The 19226-nt window shown below is 42.2% G+C and overlaps 1 protein-coding gene across 7 annotated transcripts in view; it reads left to right on the forward strand.

The window, feature by feature from the left end:
* celf6 (CUGBP Elav-like family member 6) overlaps positions 1-19226 on the forward strand; it is a 153587-nt gene that overhangs the window by 103933 nt on the left and 30428 nt on the right. For 5 of the 7 annotated variants that reach the window (XM_079555345.1, XM_079555347.1, XM_079555346.1 and 2 more), the window contains exons 3-5: positions 2015-2063; positions 11083-11211; positions 16920-16999. In XM_079555345.1, coding sequence (XP_079411471.1) covers positions 2015-2063; positions 11083-11211; positions 16920-16999 — 258 coding nt within the window. The remainder of the gene's footprint in view (positions 1-2014; positions 2064-11082; positions 11212-16919; positions 17000-19226) is intronic. The other 2 variants (XM_079555348.1, XM_079555351.1) reach the window with 2 other exon arrangements.

Raw genomic sequence — 19226 nt, forward strand, 5'->3', positions numbered from 1 at the left:
ACACCTCTGCACTCATCAGACTTCTGGAGCTCACGGTTAGCTCTTCAAAATTCCCTTAGTAAACTCAAGGGCAAACTTTCACCTGTAGCTTTTGTACAAAGTGTGTCTGTAGCCCAGTACAAGGGGGGGCGCTTACTCACTTTTACATATGATAATTTGGTCACCTCTCCCTTCTTTACTTGTAACTATTGTGTCATTGGGCAAGGCATGTGATCCAGTGTGAGCTTATATGTATATTGCTTGCTTATAAAAGTTAATGTTGAGTAGCAATAAAGCTCACACATAATGTTACTGAATGCACAAAAAAACTATGTACAAACAATACAAACAGTCATCAGTTTCCTTGCGTGTTTATTTAATCATGGAATCAACTAGCAGAATAGGACCGTTAAAACTGTATTTTATTTCCAATACCAGGCCTTGTTTTTTGTTTTTGTTTGACTGGTTTGGTGGTATTTCTCAGCGCTACAGTGCTCACAGTGGAGGCTAGTTTATTATCCCCATGTGCGACCGGTCTTTTGCCTATACAACACGTCTTCCATGTCATTTCAGCTTTGTTCTGGTGTCACAGCTTATTGCGATGCGATGTCCCCCGGGTGTCACTGTGTATGTAATTGTCTATACATGTCCACCACTCACGGGTCTATATTTGGCCACGGTCTCGCTTCATGTCAAGTGCTGTCAAGCGCCGTGTTGCCTGCGGGCCCCTGCACCCACTGCGCTGCCCTAGTATACTGATCTGAGTGGGCAGCACCACCTTGGCACTCGATTTGGACCTGTCCTCGTAGCCTACTTAGAGATAGAGGCCTCGGACAAAGCAAATACAAAACAACATTTTAAAAATAACACAAGAAAGGGGATGTGTGTGGGATACGCTAATAAAGGGGGTCTTCAAAGGTGCTGCTTAACCACCCACCCTAGTCACCGAGGAAAAGGGAGATTTAATTCTCTTCGCACACGCACAATCGAGTGTCTTTTCATCTATTCATATTCAAAATCCAGGAGTAGGTAGAAAAAAAAATAAACCACAAATAGTGAGGGATTTTTTTTTTGTTCTATTCATGGCAGCCAGTTTTAAAGCCCTTTTATGTAACATTGGCAACATTTTGCTTTCACCTCACTCTCAAATGGATCTTCAAAGGATGTTTATTGATTCCCTACTGTTAACCTTTCACATGATGTTTTACGGTTGCTGTGTTTGGTGGCCCTCAATAGCTTTTACAGAAGAGGATAGGGGCGAGGAGCGGCTTGGCAGGCCAGACCGGGGGCACAATCGTAGCAGGATAAAAAGCCGAACATTTGGAGACGGAGGAAGAAAGATTGCGCCGGGTCAGGGATGAGCTGGTGACTGGGTGTCTGGGGCCGGCAAGGGACCAGAACAGAGTGGGCGGAGGTGCGGGGGGGAGAGTACTTGTCCCTGCGGGGTTGGGAGTGGCTGATGTAATGGCATTAATCTCCAATTGCCATCTGACACCTGGCGCGGCTCTGTCATTGAAAAGTGCTAATTCTGCTGAACTGCGAGGGGAATACAGGCATCTCTAGAGGCAAAGCCGTGGATTAATTAAACACAATGCCACGGAGTACCACATAGATTAATCTCTCTTACAGCATCGTCACTCTTTGATTTTTGTGTTCAGCTCACAGAGAAAGAAAAAAAAACCTTGAAACTGACCTAATTCCTTGCCTGTTTGTTCGATACATTATAGAAAAGTGGTTCTTAACTTATGGGCTCTCGCGGTACAACTTTGTACAAAAGTTTTTGCAGTTCAGTTTTTGCAGTGGTTCACACCGAGTACCCCTGAGACAAATGTTGGGCTTTCTGAGTACAAGTTATTGTATTATTATTATTCCTGGTTAAACATTGTTTAGTAATAATGCACTCTTTATCTCAATATTGCCTTATTTCTGTTTAAAGATTCCATGGGATGTTCTTTGGGGAGACTCACAGACCTAACTAACCTGGGATTTCCCTTTCTCTTCTGTTTCTCTTTTCCCCTCTCCCTGCTCGGTCCAGATGAACCGTCCCATCCAGGTGAAGCCAGCCGACAGCGAAGGACGAGGAGGTAATTAACCTTCTCCTAGTCTCCATCGAACACCTCTTAGACCACACACCAAAACACAAACACGCAACTCAAATGCAACACACACACACACACACACACACACACACACACACACACACACACACGGTACCCTTAATATTCTGCTCTCACCTGAGACACGGGGAGTTAGTGGAGTACCTCGTAATATAGGTCACTTGCTTCTATTGACTTCCCATCTGTGCCAGCACCAGGACTGTCTCAGGTTCACAGTCACTGGGAGCAGTTCAAAGACAGGGGCAAGGATGGCCCCCCATAAAGATACTGAAAAGAGAGACATATCCCCCCAAAATGTATGGGTTTTGATTTTAATTTGTAGTTAACAAAAACCTCTCACAGTTTTACGTCATTTATCATACCTCAAATGCAATTTACATGTACTTATTTTTGGTAGTATAACTTAAAATGTGTCGAGAAAGTATCCGCAGGAGTCAAGATGTAAATGTAGGCAAACAGCTCGAAGTGAAACCTTAAATGAGAGCTGAAAGAAATGTACTATGTTTGATAAAAGTGTGTGGACTTTAAACACAGAAAAGCTTCATGCATTACTCTGTGTGACGTTGGGCTGGGCGATTTTGGAAAAAAACATAATCCTGATTATTTTCCCCATATTGATGGATCTCGATTTTCAATTCAATTTGTTGTTTAAAAGAAAAAAACAAACAATAAATGTGGTCTTTTCTGGACTGGCAAGTAAACAGATGCTGTGGCCAAACTGAAAACTGCAGCTAACTCCTCCTCAAAACAAATCCACATGGTTCTAATAGCGATCAATAGTTTTGAAGGTAAACCTTTCACCCTCATGCGCGCGTCCTGTTCCTCTGAGGTTCCCCGCATGCTTTTGTTTTGCCCATTAGACGAGTTAGTGCAGCGTTGTAGCAGGCCCTCTCCTCTGGCTGCCGCATGTGCCATCCTGTGCTTCCTGTTTGTTTGGGCCGAGTGCTTCACGACTAGATTAAAATTCAATTAATTGTCCAGCCCTAGTGTGATGTATATCGGAAATTGGGCAGGCGTTTTGGGTGAAGAAGAGTTACTGCAACATGTAAAGAAAGACACATAACATCAAACATGGATAAAAGATTTGAATAATGAAGAAACTGTAACACCCCCAAAAAAGACATACTTGTTGAATTGAGTCGACTTCCGCGTTTTTAATTTGAAAGAGCCAGGAAACTGTAACATAGAATTCCCTCGCAATCAAAAATAGTCCACCTCTCAACAATTGGAAATGTATGCCCCTAAATCAGACTTAGACCTGTCACTCCGAACTGTCTTTCTGTCAAAAAACACAGACATGGGCAAGTTTCCCCAAGTTCTGCATTCAAAGTCGGAGAGACAAAAGTTCTACAAAGCCCCGTGTTTGGTTTGTTTTGCCGTTTACCATCCCCTCGCTCACTAACCAAATAGCTCCGTGAAGCATCCTCTTCTCTGGATAGAGTCTGGCTGACACATTGATTGACTAGATCATTCTGAACCCATTTGTGGGTACCATCAGCGAGGTTAATACAGATTAGGCCAGTTAAAGATTTACATGGTTGGCTGTGGCTCTAATTGGCACGGTCTGTGTCTGGCCTGTGCGTGCGTTTAAGAGTGCTGATTTAAACAGCCCAGGTCACATCTGAATGAGCCACTGGGCTGATTTACTGTATATGGTCAGCCGTGAGTCAGATGGGCCAACGCTGTTACCACACACACACCACATGGAGATCTCATTTTGGTCATGGAGGCCTTTTAATTAACAGCCATCTAAAAACAAGCAAAGTCTGACTGACAGGGCCTGGGCAAAAGCCAATGGGCATTCTCTCCAAGATAAATTGGATCTCTGGGCTTAAGAGGGAAGGATGGATGGGTCCCAATATCAATTACTATCCCTTTTCACTGAAAGAGAAGGGACATGAAGCGGCAGTGTGAATAAAACACCGACTCGTAGGCCAGCGCAGCCTCTTAGCGTTTCAGCGGAACTTTCTTTACAAGAAAACGGTATAGGACACAGCCCAGAATGAAATAAGACCAAGTAGACAGGCCCCAACAGAGATATTGAGCGTTAATGGCAACAGGAAGTCAGCAGACAGGCCAAGGAAGTAAACCACAGCCGCCACTGACAATGAAATGAGATTTACTGTGAAGGCCTGTGGTTAAAGGAAAATAGACAGCATAGCTGGGGGAGGAAAGTAACAAGGGATTCATCTCCAGGGCGGAGGACCAGCCAGGTACACCAATCCCTATGGGGCCCACTACACTGTCAAAGCCAGGCCTGCACCGGGACATTTGCACCTTTCCAATGGAGTCACATTTATCACTACCAAGACATCGGCAATTATCTGTCATGGGGAGTTGTGCAGAGGTCTCGATTATGTGTCTGCACAGGCATTAGGGGCCATTACTCCATTTGGAGACTCCAGTAGACCCTCTTTTGTTCACCGGGTCCCTGAGAGACATGCCTCTCTGGGGATGGAGAATGTCAAGGAGAAAACCAGTCCTGAAAAAAAATGACTGGGACGTCTGGCACCGCATAGGCCTGCTGCTCAGTGCCTCGTGGATCACAGGTCTTATTCTCCTGCTGTCGGCTGCACTGACTCATGTCTTTATTAATTTTCCTTTGGATTATTTAAAAAGAATGGAACAGTGTATGAGTTTTCTGGTCTGCGGGTGGACCCGACTTTTATTCGCACATTTAATTTTGTGTGATGCTTCAAAAATCTTTATTTTTAGCTTTGTAGACTTGCAAAAATGCAGAGAAAGGTTTGTAAATGCGGAGTGATAGATTTTTCAACTAATGTGGGACTGATAAAAAAAAAAAAAAAAAAAGAAAGACAGACATAACTAGCTGCCTGCCAACCTATTTTCAACATTCTGCAAAGATGCCGATTTGATCTATACATTTCCAAAACTTGCAGAATGGTAAATCAAATAGGTGCCCATATGTTATATAAGTCAAATGCTGGTGTAAAAGCACTTTAAATCCAAATAAATTGCCCTAGAAAGAGCAGCAGCATTTGCTTTCATCCGTGAACTTGGTCTCAGAAATACAATGGGAGAGAAGAGGTGAGGGGGAAGAAAGACGGGAGGCTGTGCTTCGGTGTAACCCGTGGAGGAATATGGAGCGGGTGAGAGATGGGAGACAAAAAAGTGAGTGAAGATGCGGCGACAGGATGAGAAAGTTAACGGAGGGTGATGGAGGCAGCTGAGTGAATCTCAGCAGTAAATCATCTCCGAGCCGCCCCAGCCCTATCTCCTCCTCGCCTTGCTACGAATCTTTTTTCCCTCTGACCTTGTCTGCCGCTGTGTCTGTGAAGAAAAGATGGGGCCAGATTATCTATGATTGGAGATGGCCATTATCTAAACACAATCTTGGAGCCAGGTCCCACTCTTGTGACGAGTGCTGTGAGACTGGAGACCACACTGATGAGAAGCGAGATGATGGGTCGAGCAACAACACCCTCTGCTTTTATTAACTGCGATAAGGAGGTTTCCAGACTCTTCAAATGTCCCGCAACCTCCATCAACACACATTTTTTCACTATGTGCCAATCACACTTCATCTGCACTTCCACTGTCTTTAGCGCCTTTATTAATTACTTCCCTAATGTCGTTTAACTCAATACTTACAGGGGGCAGTGCAGTCATCTTCCCTTTCTGTCCCTTGCCCTCGCGTGTCAGGCAAAAGGCGGCCATTGTGTGTGGACCGTGTTTGTCCTTGCCAGCCCGCTGCTCTTCAGAAGGTTGACCCCAGTCGGACAGTGCAGAGATTGACAGGACCTTAAGATGTTGCACACTGAGCAGTAATGCCCCGACGCAGCAGGTAGCGGAGAGTGAAGGCTGCTGGCTGCACGGGCTGGCAGGGCGCAGAGGAGGGGCTGTCTGGCGGCACCACACTCCACTTTACATGCAAATTACTCCAAAAGATCCCAGCGCGCCTCTGGACACAATCATGCCAATTCTGAAAAGTCACATGAGTCATTGTATGTGCGCTATAAACACACTGACAGAGTGGCAAAATACAAATTATTTATAAAAGGCAACATAAACCGACCAACTACACAGTGAACAAAACTGATATCACGCTAAAAGAAAGGAAGAAACCAGACAGTGGTGAAAGCAGCCTTGTAGGAGGTGGATCTTAACATTTTAGATTTGGGTCTCTCCTTTTGGTTCACTAAAATGAGTGGGATTATGAGTAAATGTGCGGGGCCTCTTATGCTTAAGAAGCCAGAGTGAGAGGGTTTGGACCAGAAACAGATTCTACATAGAAAAATGAGGGGGAAATGGGGGAAAATAACACCAGGATAACAATATATTATAATAGTTTCTAATTGGTTTGTGCTATTTTAGGTTATGTACACGATTACCTCATCAATCTTTGCAATTCTATGCATTTGCACTTTTCTCTTTATTAATCACAATCTTAATTATTTACTGTTGTTAATGATGCTATGTAATTGACTTTTGGTGATTAGTTCCTCAAGAAAGACATGAATCCATTAATAATATTAGCACAGTTTAATGGACAGGGTATCAATCATTGTGATACTGTGTCCTGGAGGTGAAGTGTTATTCCCTGGGGCTACAAAGTTAAGCTGATTAAAGCTGTCAAAAACATTGCCAAAGGCCTAGACTAACTTAGGTTTTAATAAGCTTCAACAGCTATGAATTATAACTGAATCCTTAACAAATCTGGGCTCATAATATGGAGTCTTTGCATCAATTGAAAGGGAGCTTTTGAAAAAGATGCCAATACCATCAAACTACTTTATGTATAAAACCGGTTAAAACCAATGCTATTCATTTTGAAATTAAAAATCTGGTGCCACACCGCAAAAATATATAAAAAAAAGTTCATACAGATCTTTTCATGTAGTCCTCTTTTTGAATTACATAATATGTTCATTATAGGCCTATAGATCTTTTTTCTCTCTTTGTCTAATCTATTGTGCATTGATGCCGATATGACCCTGACTTCAGCTCTGGGAAACACAAAGTCTGAAGTTTGCCCGCCAACATGCGTGCGTGTATCTGGTGGCATGAGCCCTCAGGCTCACGGCCCAGGAAGCATCAGTGTTTTCTAATGAGTCCATAAGAACTCCTCTCGACTCCGTGTGTTGTTGTGCTGCCTGCAACATTATTGTGTGTTTGAAATGCACCCAGTGGCCTAGGAGGCATCTTTTATCGTTGAATGCAGCTGTCCGTGCTTTCTGAACATTTACTACCACCAAGCTTCCCTAACTACTGCCAGCGGGGAAAATGTGATAGAATCTGTGAAAAAGAGAGAATATTTACCGCACAAGACAACAAAAGTCCTTTGTAGAGAATATTAATACCATTGGAAGCCAAAAACTTTTTGAAAACCCGACTTTACAGAAAATGGATAACAGTCTGGAGATAGTGTGAAGGATGACAGCAAAGGGTGCTATGGAGACATGGGAGAGATGTATGAAGAGAAAGGTACACTCTATATGCATACACTGCCGCCTATAACACAAGTACCACTTTATTCCACAGAGAGAAGCATCAATCTTGACAGCATATGGCGTCTGTGCAAAATCCATTAATTTTTAATATACCGGGTGCTGAAATGAAAGGGCTTCCTGAGACAAGCAATTGTCAGATGTCAGTAGTGTTTTTATAACTTTTTTGATCTCCGTTTTTATTTGCGTTCATGACACAGAGCTGTCAACGTGACATCTTGGTTTGGACATCTCCTTAGAGCTGTATATCAATAAATTGGGACATGGGTGGAAAAAGGCGATAAGTGGTGGTGTATCTGTTGAAAAATGGATAAGCAACATCAAAGTATCAGAAAATTGTGATCCAATATATTGTAAAGTTTCCGCCTCAAGAGGTCACTATAATAGTTCTTGCAGTTCTTTTGTCTTTCAACAGACTCAAGGACATCGTAATAGTAGATAATAAATAAATGAATAACAAGCAAGCAAATAAAAGAACAAATAAATAAATATGTAAATAATCTTATGAATACACGGAGGGGGATAATTTGTAGCTTAAAAAACAACACTGTACTGAAATTTTGCTGAAATCTATCAAAATACAAATGGTTGGCAACGATCTCAGCCCCAAAAGCATTTGTACCTGCTAGTGTGAGTGCTGCCCTGCATTATGTGAGCAGAGAAACCTTTAACATTTAGCTGATATCCATTTGGACATGTGGGCCGATGTGAGAGCAGAGGACGCATTAGAAGATATTTATTAATATTCATAAAATGTCAATTTAAACCTCACAAGTGGCCATGGGAGATGTGCAGGAACTTGCAAAATCCAATAAGAGCTGCTTGGAAGACAGGTGTAAAGTGGACTAATTAATAGCAATCTATACTCTAGCCAGGGCCTGCAGTGGGCCAACGGAGACGCTCTTAGGTCCGGCAATGAAAAGATAGCAGCTCTGAATTCATTTTCTCACAGTGGCTCTCCCAAAGGAGGCCTCTGAAGTACACTCACACTGCCTTTAATGCCTTCACTGGGGTGTCATTTATTTTTGCGTTTGCCAGCACATTTGGAAAGTTCATTACCTCACTCATGGCTTGTTAATTAGCCTTGTAAAGCCGCCATTAGATCTCTTCGGGCCGGGGCCGAGATGAGACTTTTTTGTCCCGAAACATTAGCACACTGCAGGAGGCAGTAAAAGTGCACTTATGCCCCGTTTAAGGCGGGAACAGTGACACCTCGCTGAAAACGTGTTGGAAGTGCAGACAGGAGCGGGCTGCTGTGATCCCCATGTTTCACCTTTGCTATCACAGGGAGGGGTCAGGCTCATTTCTGCCGCGCACCTGTTCAGGGCTGACTTCAGAGGGGTTTTTATTACTGCGTTCACCTAAAAGACAAGAAGTTCAAGAGATTGTTATCCACAGCCCAATGTCTCTGAAGGAAGTTTGTGCCGAAAACACCCTTTTTCCCGAGCCATCCAATCCATTTTATTTGTAAAGCACTGTGGCTGATATTCAGATTTGCATCCAGTCGCAATAATAATCAGTCAGAAGGCTTTTAAGATCTCATTTCATTCCTTCTGACAGACATAATGTCATTCCTTCATTAAAACCATCCCTAGAGTTGTATTTTGTTTTATTCACATGTCTGTACTTCACTCAAATTCTCTACAAACAATTAATTACAAAGATGCCATTGTTTGGGATATTCTTTTTATGCTTTGGTTTTTCCCCCTGCCAGCAAAAGCAGCACAACCTGTTGCTACACTTCATTGAATGTCGTTCCCTTTACCTAAAACAAGCCTTAGATATTAAATTTGATACATGCGACTTCATATGAGCCAGTGGACAAACATGGACATCTCTGGCAGCAGCAGCAGCAGCAGCCGCAGTAGCTCCGGTCAGTGCAGTCTCATTCATTATTCAAACACTCATTTGTGTGGTCAAGCGAGCAGCCCGAGTGTGATTCATATGAACTTTACAGAAATGGAACAGGTTCTGATTTCCCCGTCGCCACTAGCAAACCCGGGTGCTATATTTTTAGAGCAGCTGCATCTAATGGGGCCTGGCAGGTACAGGAGGCGTCACATCTGTCCAAGACCAGGTGACCCCCCCCCCCCCCCCCCCCCACACACACACACACACTCCAATCCCCCCCACCCCTCTACACACATATGCACCCTCCCGTACCCCGGGCCCCACCAGTCAAATGACTCACGCCGAAGATCAACAGTGTCATTTCCAATAAAATTCTTTTCCTCTTCCTGCCACCTTCCATCAGTTCTGGCGATGGCTTCTCGCTCCTGGTCATTTCATTCCACAACATGGCAAAATAGGGAAAAAGCTTAATGTTGTACAAAAGTGTAAGTTGAAAAACGAGCGTGATGTATGTCCAAAACAGGGTTTGTTCGTTAACTCCTAATTGTGATAGAGCTTTCTAAAGTTGTAGCGGTGGCGACTGTATGTTTTGGGTGAATATCGTACAAGGAACATTTTCAGCGTTGTGTATGAGTAACAATACTCTAATGCGCTTGTAACCGAGAGCATTTTCTCCAGTTCGGCTTTACGAATCGTAAAAAACTTTTTGCAGCCTACAGGCCTGTGTAACGCCTCACTTGAAAGCTAAGACCTACAACACTGATCTAAAATTATTCCTCATGTTTCCATGTGCTGTTGCTGCGTTGTCACTTTTTTTTTTAACTTTTTTTTTTGGTCAAATTTTCATTGTGTTTTTGTTGCTTTTTCATCTTCATTTACGTTTTCATCTCTATTTCGGGAAGCTTTTAGATTTGGGTAATGCCTGGATGTCTGTATAATAACTGGAGAAAATGTGCTTGTGTAGGTGGGGGTTAAAAAGTAAAATAGTGTATATTTTACTTACTTGATCGAAGTAAAAGTACAGTGAACAGATTACAGATATTGTATGCTTCCTCAGTCAAAGCTTTGACATCCACATTTTTAGACCAGTAGAATGTGGTAAAAACCAGGTTAAGTCCTTCGTGGACATGTTTAAGCCCTGGTCTGGACCCAGTTTAGCCTCTGACTGGCTATTCAAAAGGTTGGTATACTAAAGCAAGAATTCACTCTTCAAGTCAACGCCCAACTCCCCTGACACAAAGTTTACATGTTAACCTTTGATAAAGACTAGATGCAATGTAACATCCTATCTATTTATTCGCTGTGAATAAAGCATCTCAAAGATCTGAAGAACGCCTACCTGAGCAAAACATTCTCTTTCTCTAGCTCAAACCTAAAACCCACAGCGCACACAACATCACCACTATCAAACATCTTGCTGGCTGACTTGAATAGCTCACCGGAAACACAAATATATCTGCCTTTACGCCGGGACTGTGGGGCGGGGGTGGCACACCGCACCACTGTAAGATCAATAACAACAACAACAGCGGCGGCGCTAACACAGCCGACTGCTGATAAAAGTAGGGCTTGAGATGCTCTAGCTCCTCAGCGCAGCGCAGGTATAGAGTCTGTTGCCTCCTTCCCTTACGCCCTTTCTCTATCTCTCTCTCTTCCTCTCCATCCAGAAGACAGGAAGCTCTTTGTGGGAATGCTGGGCAAACAGCAGAGTGAGGATGACGTGCGTCGCCTTTTCGAGACCTTTGGGCAGATCGAGGAGTGCACCGTGCTGCGAGGGCCTGATGGGGCCAGTAAGGGTCAGAGCCGCCCACCACCACACACCTCCATCACAGAGTAGTGTCCTGTCTGCGTCCTGTCTGTCCCCTCTCTGTCCCCTGTCCGTCCTCTGCCTCTCTCTCACCTCTGCTTCAGGTTTCGGCACGCCAATGTCAGACAAAGTTACTGCAGATTCTTAGGGATGAAAACAGCCAACTATTAAGATCAAAGATGGTAGTACTGTACAAGTAACACCTTAACTATCTCTTAGTATCAAATAATGATTCAAATCTCAATTTAAAAATAAAAAGGACGGAACATTTACGGATTTATTTGAAGAGTGTTTGGGGAAAAAAATCTGCCGTAACATCATCTGACATTGCGCTGTAACTTTTATATTGAATTTGTTGGATTTGTAACACTTCTGATTACATTGTGTTAATTACTGCAAATCCTTGTTTGTGTAAGCTCTCAGTTGTGCAGGAATTTACCATAATACAACAAGATTGTTAAGCTGTCACCTGCACTTGGTCTAGTTTAAGTGTTGCGGTTGTTTCACCTCCCATCCAAAAAGCTTCGTCAGCCACTCTCTTTGTTTGGCAGCAGGATGTATATACCGATCCAGCAGGGGTGAGTGTTGGTATCACTGAACAGTAGAAGTTTTTGTAATAAGTTGGGAGTAAATGAGTGCACCATTACAAATGACCTGCCCGGAGAGTTGCTGATGAAGCTTTTTGGAAGAGAAGCGAACCACCCGTCAAACTTAAACTACCGTGTACAGATGACAGCTTAAGAACCTTTGTCAACAACTGCAAATGCTTGTGTGAAATCACTCTCCTCTTTTTGCATGGAATTTGATTCTGTAACGCATTTCACAACGGCCACACCTACCAGACTTTCTTTCCTCACTACTTCTTGCCGTTCAGTTCTCACTCTGCTTCCTGCGTCTCATTTTTCATCCCCATCCTCTTCTGTTGTCTCTTCATTACTGCAGCTCTTCTCTCCAAATACATCACAAACACCTTGTCTTTCTTCTTCCTCCTCCACCAGCCCCCTCTCTCTCCTCACACTCTTCCTGTTATCAGCAAAGTGGAGGAGTGTAATCATGTTTGTTTCCCACATTCCCATCATCCCTCCCTGGAGACACCATTGGACGATAATGTCCTACTGTAAATAAAGCTGCCAGGCTGCGGGTGATGTTTCTGTCACTCACTTTGTTTCCGCACATTTCGCCACATTTAGAGGCATTCGCTGTCATGTCTTAAGCTTATTACATCTATTTACAATCCTTGTTAGATTTTACATCAATATGCTTCCCGACCAAAGGAGAGTTTAACCAAAGCATGCAAATCATTAGAGGTGGGTTGAGCCTGAAATGGATGCAAAATAATACCAATCAAGCAGGATTGCTTTTAAGTCAAACATAATACTGAAGTTAAAATGTGCTGGATAGAAAGGCTGATTTAGACTGTTGCAGATGCATGGGAAGACCAGTACAGGAGTGGCATGGTATTTAAAGAAATGTCCATAGAAAATCCCACCAATCCCTGGCCTATATTTTAGTCATATTGATCTTGACAAAATATGCATTATTCAAGTTTATTTCAAGTATTTCCTCACACTTTAGCTGTGGCATTTTAGTTTTAAAACTTAACGAGAGTAAAGGTATGAAAAAGTAATTCTGCTCTTTTATTGAGCAAACAAAATGCTTGCACAAGCCTTCTGCGCTCACACAATGAAATGAAGCAGGTGTAATAATGCCCAAAACATCCGCTGCTCTCACTGGCAAGACATAGGGCCAGTTTAAGACCTGAAATGATCAGAATGAATCAAGTGAACCTGATAAACTTCGCAGACGACGGAGCACCACCGCATGACATGAGAAGAATGACTGAATATACAGAACTACTCCTGAGAGAGCAGAATTTACTAGCTCAAAAAAAGTCAATTTAGCATGTACAGAAATCACAGAAATGCCTTTAGCTTTCTTAGCCTGTTCCTGCAAATGCACACATTGGTAGCTGTCGAATCCCAGACCTGAACCGCCCATCCCACACAAATCAATAGGGAAGACAAGCGCAATACTAACATATGGGCAGGTATGTTTTGTACTTTTCGTGGCATACATGTAACTTCTGTAGTTTCTTTATCATTAATTTATTGTAAGATGATGTTTAGTGGCCATTGGATGTGTGTCCGACCCCCACAAAAAGCAGAATTTAGTTAGTATTTAGCTCAGAGGACACTTTTAGACGCATATTTATATCTAAAGTAAAATCTCAAAGGGTGTGTACAGTCAGTAATGATTTCTAACTAGGCTTTGACCTCACCTAAATGTGGTCGACGGGTTGAAACATCTGGATCGTTCATAATTTGTGATGTTTGGTGGCTAATGCTTGCGGCTATAGGAAAAATGAATTGAGCAGGCTAACGGACTCTGAAAAGTTTCCTGGACAAGCCTACTTACTAACTGTGCGCATACGGATCAAACGCCACTTCTCCTTTTTATTTCTATGGATTTAGCATAAGTACTTTCAACTGACAGCATTTGCAAGATTTGTTGTGTGATAGATCCAGTATCAACGGTGATATTAACTCTAAACTAGGTCAAAAACAGTAGCATTATGACAGTTAAAAGATAACTCCTATACCATAGTAACTGTGCATCAAGAAGAATCTCTTTAGTCACAATGTTATCCTGATCTTACAACACAAATTTAGACTGTTAGACTTGTGTTGTGAATCGTGTGAACGGAAATGTTTCCTTGCACTCGCTGAAAGACCTCCCGCACTGCACAGTCTCAGGCAGTTGATATAAAATGCATGGAGTATTTCTGGAGATTGTGCCATTTTAGCTGTAGCAAGTGAGACCCAGCCCAAGCGAACGGCGGTATTTGAACACAGGATTGGTAAAAGTTTTCCATTAACAGAGCTACAGAAGGCCACACTAACTTGTAAATATTTTATGGAGCAACCTTTTCTGTTGGACCACCTATAAAAAATATTTATACCCCGAACAAATTGAGTAAAGTGTTTTTTGTTTTGTGTTTGTTTTTCAACTCGTTTGCTGTACCTATTCTGGTTGGGAAGTTACTCAAAATGTTGTATTGCAATTTGACAAAAATCAGTTTAGAAATCAGTGACATAGAAAAATGTACCGTGTGTGAATATGATTTAACTATCTTATGATTTTGCTACTCATTATGCTTTACCTTTTCCAAATTATCAGTTGTGCATCTTGCCATGACCCTTCTGTTCTCTGTCCTTGTCTGTTTCCACTCGGCTTGTCTCTGCCCTGAATCCTCTCTCTCCAAGTACCTCAGATGTTTAGAGTTGATTGACAGCCCATAAAATGAAAAGGGCTGGCTGCAGGAGCTAGTTTTCTCCCTCATTCAGACAGTGGCTCTGTGTCACCTGCGCCTTCCTTCACACCCATCAACTGTTGTCTTTCTACTGTCTCTGTGTGCTATTTCTATTTGTGTTTAAATCAATATGATCATCACTACGCTGCCAAACTTTTATCGTTTCAAACTCCAGAGAATACCAAGTTCACGGCTCAAATGGTACAGCTTGGTATTGGTATTTAATTTTACCCACTTTTCAACAGTCCCATGGAATCATTACAGGATGTTACGGCAATTTATTTAGCCAGATCCCACACCAGGGATGAGTTTTGTGTAATTTGAATGAGACAGACCTTGAAATGACAGTGCTATCTGTTCCATGATGGAGGCTTTGTCCCTTGTTGATGTAAATGTATGCTACTCAGAGGCTTTTCAGTGGCCCTCTCCACCAGTAAAAAGGCAGAGAAGTTTGACATCCATTTCTTTACGCTGCTCCTCAAAGTACTTTCAAAGTGCAACACTTGCTGCCAGAGCTGAATAGAGCTTGGAATTGTCAGGAATAATAGAGAGATGGCTTTTAGGACTATAATTAAGTTGTGTTATAAATGTCACCCATCCAGTGGGATGGGATTCATGCATACATATTATTACCCCAGGAATTCAAAAGGCAGAGCAGATCCCCTTTGCTTGAAAGCAATACAATTTCTCCCTTTTCTTCCCCCTCCACTCATTCTGAGCCATCAAATTCAGAAACCTAAATGTGCACTATAATTTATGAGGCTGTAGCACTCGGCTAGATTCTTTGGAGATGCTGCACTCTCACTTCCCGCTGTCCTTTTAGTGTCACAAAATGGCCATCACTGTTTATGCATTTACTTTTTTTAATGTGAGAACATTGTATGTTTGCTGTGACTCTGGCAGCTTTTTAGACGGTCTGTGGTCTCATCTGATAGTGATTGTGAACAGCAATTAACTCTCTGTAGAAAAAAAGAGTTTCACACAATGAAAGTGCCTTCTATTATACTCAATTACAAAGGTTAAATATGTTTGCTCTCTCCGTCACAAGGCCATGGTTAGGTCGAGCCAAAGAGCAACCGAATTCTGTGTCAAAAAAAAAAAAAGATAATTTTGCTTTAGATCTGTTCAACTGTGAGCACTTGAACAAAAGATGTGGCCTTTGCAAGTGTCTAATTTCTGAGAGATTCTTATCCTCAGAGTTGTATATAAAGCATGTATTTTTTAAATTGTTCTTAAATGACTTCCCACATGGAGCTATACACTTCTCTGGGTTTGGCGAAGAGATGCTAATTTATGCTCCACGGAAGCAAAGATGACACCGCATGGCTGAGTAGTCGAGACATCTGACTTTCTTCACCTATCACAGATCATTTAAATGAATCATCACTTTCCCTTTGAGAGCCTAAACTGAATGAAAGTAACAAATAACTTTAAAAACTTGTCAGAGGATGGAAACGTAGTCTGAACTTGCCTGGTTCAGCAAACGCGCAGCTTGATACATGAAAAGGTGGTGGAATTAGTGCAGAAGTTTGTTAATTAGGTATATCTCTTGATTTAACACATCGGCTACCTGAAGGCAAGGATAAGAATAGGACATAACAGAATAGCTCTTCCACTCTATTACCATCATAAAACTTAGAGAAATAGCCTCTCTTTAATTTAATAGCTTTTGGAAATTTACCAGATTTTACTCAGCCGGTATATCAGTCCTTGGGCTTATTCTTTATGTTATTGTAGTTTATAGGTCGCCCTGACATGTCCATTGACACACACTAACTCAACATTAGGGTATATAAGCTTGTGTTATTATCAGAGTAAATCAGTTTTTTTTTATATGCTATTTGAAATGTTAATACAATAGGGCTCCAGAAGGCTGTCGCCACTGGCTGCTCTTTTGTCTCCTGGCCAACTTTTTATGTTGACGTTTCCCAGCGCACATAAACTACACACAACTGATTCGAGATCATTTGAATACCCCTTGAGCAAAATGCTTCTCCCTCTAGTCTGAAATTATTTGCGAGCAGAGATCCGGTTAGATGGACAGATAATAATACTATGCCTTGTCATCATAATCTCTTTTTCTGAGTGACTGCACACAAATCTCGATGTGTAAATATTAAACAGATTAATAATCACAAACAAGTCAGGCTGGTAAACGCCTGGGCTCTATTCACCAAAGTGGAATAAAGAAACAGGAAAGGGAAAGGATGTTCCGCCGAGCTGTTGTCCCCAACCACAATTGATAACCTAATTTATTCGTAGTCCAGCAACAACAAATTAATGGCAGAATCTATTTAGAAAGCAGAAACAATGGCGATGGCTGCCTTTCAATATGCAAGGCCATCTCACTCATTATGCGTTTCTTTTTATTTTGTTTGTCTATACAGGCTGTGCCTTTGTCAAGTTTTCCAGCCACGGAGAAGCCCAGGCAGCCATCAACAGCTTACATGGTGGACAAACTATGCCAGTAAGTATCAAACAAATCAAAAGTCATCTTTGCATGAAATGTTTGACAAGTAATTCAGAGCGAATACAGTCCAAAGGAAGTTAAAAAGTGAGTATGTCAGTGCATTATTTGTCATTGTACAACGAAATTGTGTTCAGGTGTTAGTTCTGAGCCGCTGCAACTGAGCCGCTGCAACTGAGCCGCTGCAACTGAGCCGCGCCGCATGTTTTTGGAAGTTGGGGAAAACGTTGCACCCATAGGAAACCTGGCTGGTTGCCTTCAGTCTCCTCTGATCCTCTGAACCGGTGCAGCGCCTCCTGGGTTTGTCCCTGTTTCAGAGCGTGGTGTCCTGCACTGGTCAGCTCCTCCACCTCATCCTTCCTCTTCCTCCTGAGCAGCTCCCTCTGCTCCCGTCTGTCACCATCTTCTGGGAAGAGCTTAGCGGTTAATCTGTTTTATTCTCAAGTGAATGTCCATTAGCCAGAACAATATAAGGCATGTTTGGCTTCGCTGTGAGTATGGCCCGGATATCTCCTCGTTTGTCCCTTTTTTGTGTCATGTAGCGCCTCTTGTCACGCCTTCACTGTGCTGCAGGTGTGGGGGGCTCTTGGTACCTCAGTGTCTCAGAAGAGGAAATCTGTAGGTCTGAAATGGGTTTAGATTCACTTATTGCACACACACTCTCATTTATCCTTCTTCACGAGGTACATGTCTTCTAAAACAAAACCAAAAAGGGTTCTAAAAACTGCTCTGAGGATTTTTTTTTATTAGTTATATGGTGGAGGATGGAGATTAAATGGTGGTTTGGGGTATTTACATCCTAAAACTCTATAAAAGTATTTATCCACTCATATCCTCTAGGAAAAAAAAGCAGTCAGGATGATTGAATCCTTTCCATGTTTACGGTGCTAATAGTCACAAGAACATCAATTTTCAAACCACATCAACTACACAACTCTCACAGTCTGTCTCGCTGTGTGCTTTAACAAAAGATTCCTTGCGTCAGCGTTTGCCACATTCATGCACGCTCCGTACCTCCCCCTTTAGACTCAATATCCATGTCTTACACTTTTCAGACCATCTTTTCAGCAGAGATATGCTGTTTACATTCACACCTCTATCAAGATGTGATTACTTTGCACAGTGCATGAATCTTTAAACATGTCCTCCGGAGAGATTGTGTGGCATATGATTTTGTGATATTACGGACCGCCAAAGGTTCAAAATGAAGTCCAAGTATAGTTTGATGAAAACGCTCCGACAATTTTAGCGCAGATGGAGAGTGTAGAAGTTACAACCAAAGTCAGACCAGAAAACATGGGTAAGGTTTATCATTTTAAAAGCACGGGCAATTCCATTAACCTGATGGTGCGGTTGGAAATTAGTGTGAAATTAGTTGCCTTGCCCGGAAAAATGTCCAAGTCATGTTCACAGCAAAAGTGTATTATTGTTGCAGTAAACTTTTGAACTTAAAATTGGAAAATGTCTAGACATGCGTTTATCAGTTACCTCCATTATATGTGAGTAAGGCCATTTTTATAGCTATAAAAAGAAAATTCCAGCACTTTTTCTAATATGTGCTGTGCAGTGATAATAGACCCTTAACGTGCAAAACATGCTGTGTTGTACTTTGTCGCTGCATACAGTCCAAAGGTACTTTCTCGAATCGACAATGCCGAATACATGACCTTTGTGACAGGGCCAGGAACCAAACCTCTCAATTATGGCTCAAAGTAAAGCACCACTTCCTGCAAATGCCCAAGTTGTGGATCATATATCCTAACAGGGTGTTTGGGGGCAGAATCTTAAGGTAACTGACTGCATTCAGCATTTAAAGAAGTATTTGATTTCTGCTTGTGCTTAAAGGAATAGGCCACTGTTTTTGCATACTGAGATATGTTCTTACCTGAGCTTAGATGAGTTGATGCGTAACTGTCTGGTCTTTGCGCGTGCGCTCAGTCAGGCAATAAGACCAAAGATGTTGTTAGCATTTAGCCTCTACTCCTCTCCTCTACTGTATGAGGTCAAACGTGGGTGAAGTTGGAAGCGACCGAGCTCTTCCACAGTTTCCCTATTTAAATACGGTTACATGAGCATTTACACGATACACATATAGCTACACAAAATTAAACATCCCGATTTTCTAAGAGGATTAAAAGGGGTTCTATATTATGTATATTAGGTGTAAAAAACCCTTAGGAGCACTTCGACATCCACGCAGTCAAGTCAAAGTGCTCCTAAGGTGTTG

Source organism: Gobius niger, assembly GCF_951799975.1.
Source record: "Gobius niger genome assembly, chromosome: 4".
Classification (NCBI taxonomy): Eukaryota; Metazoa; Chordata; class Actinopteri; order Gobiiformes; family Gobiidae; genus Gobius; species Gobius niger.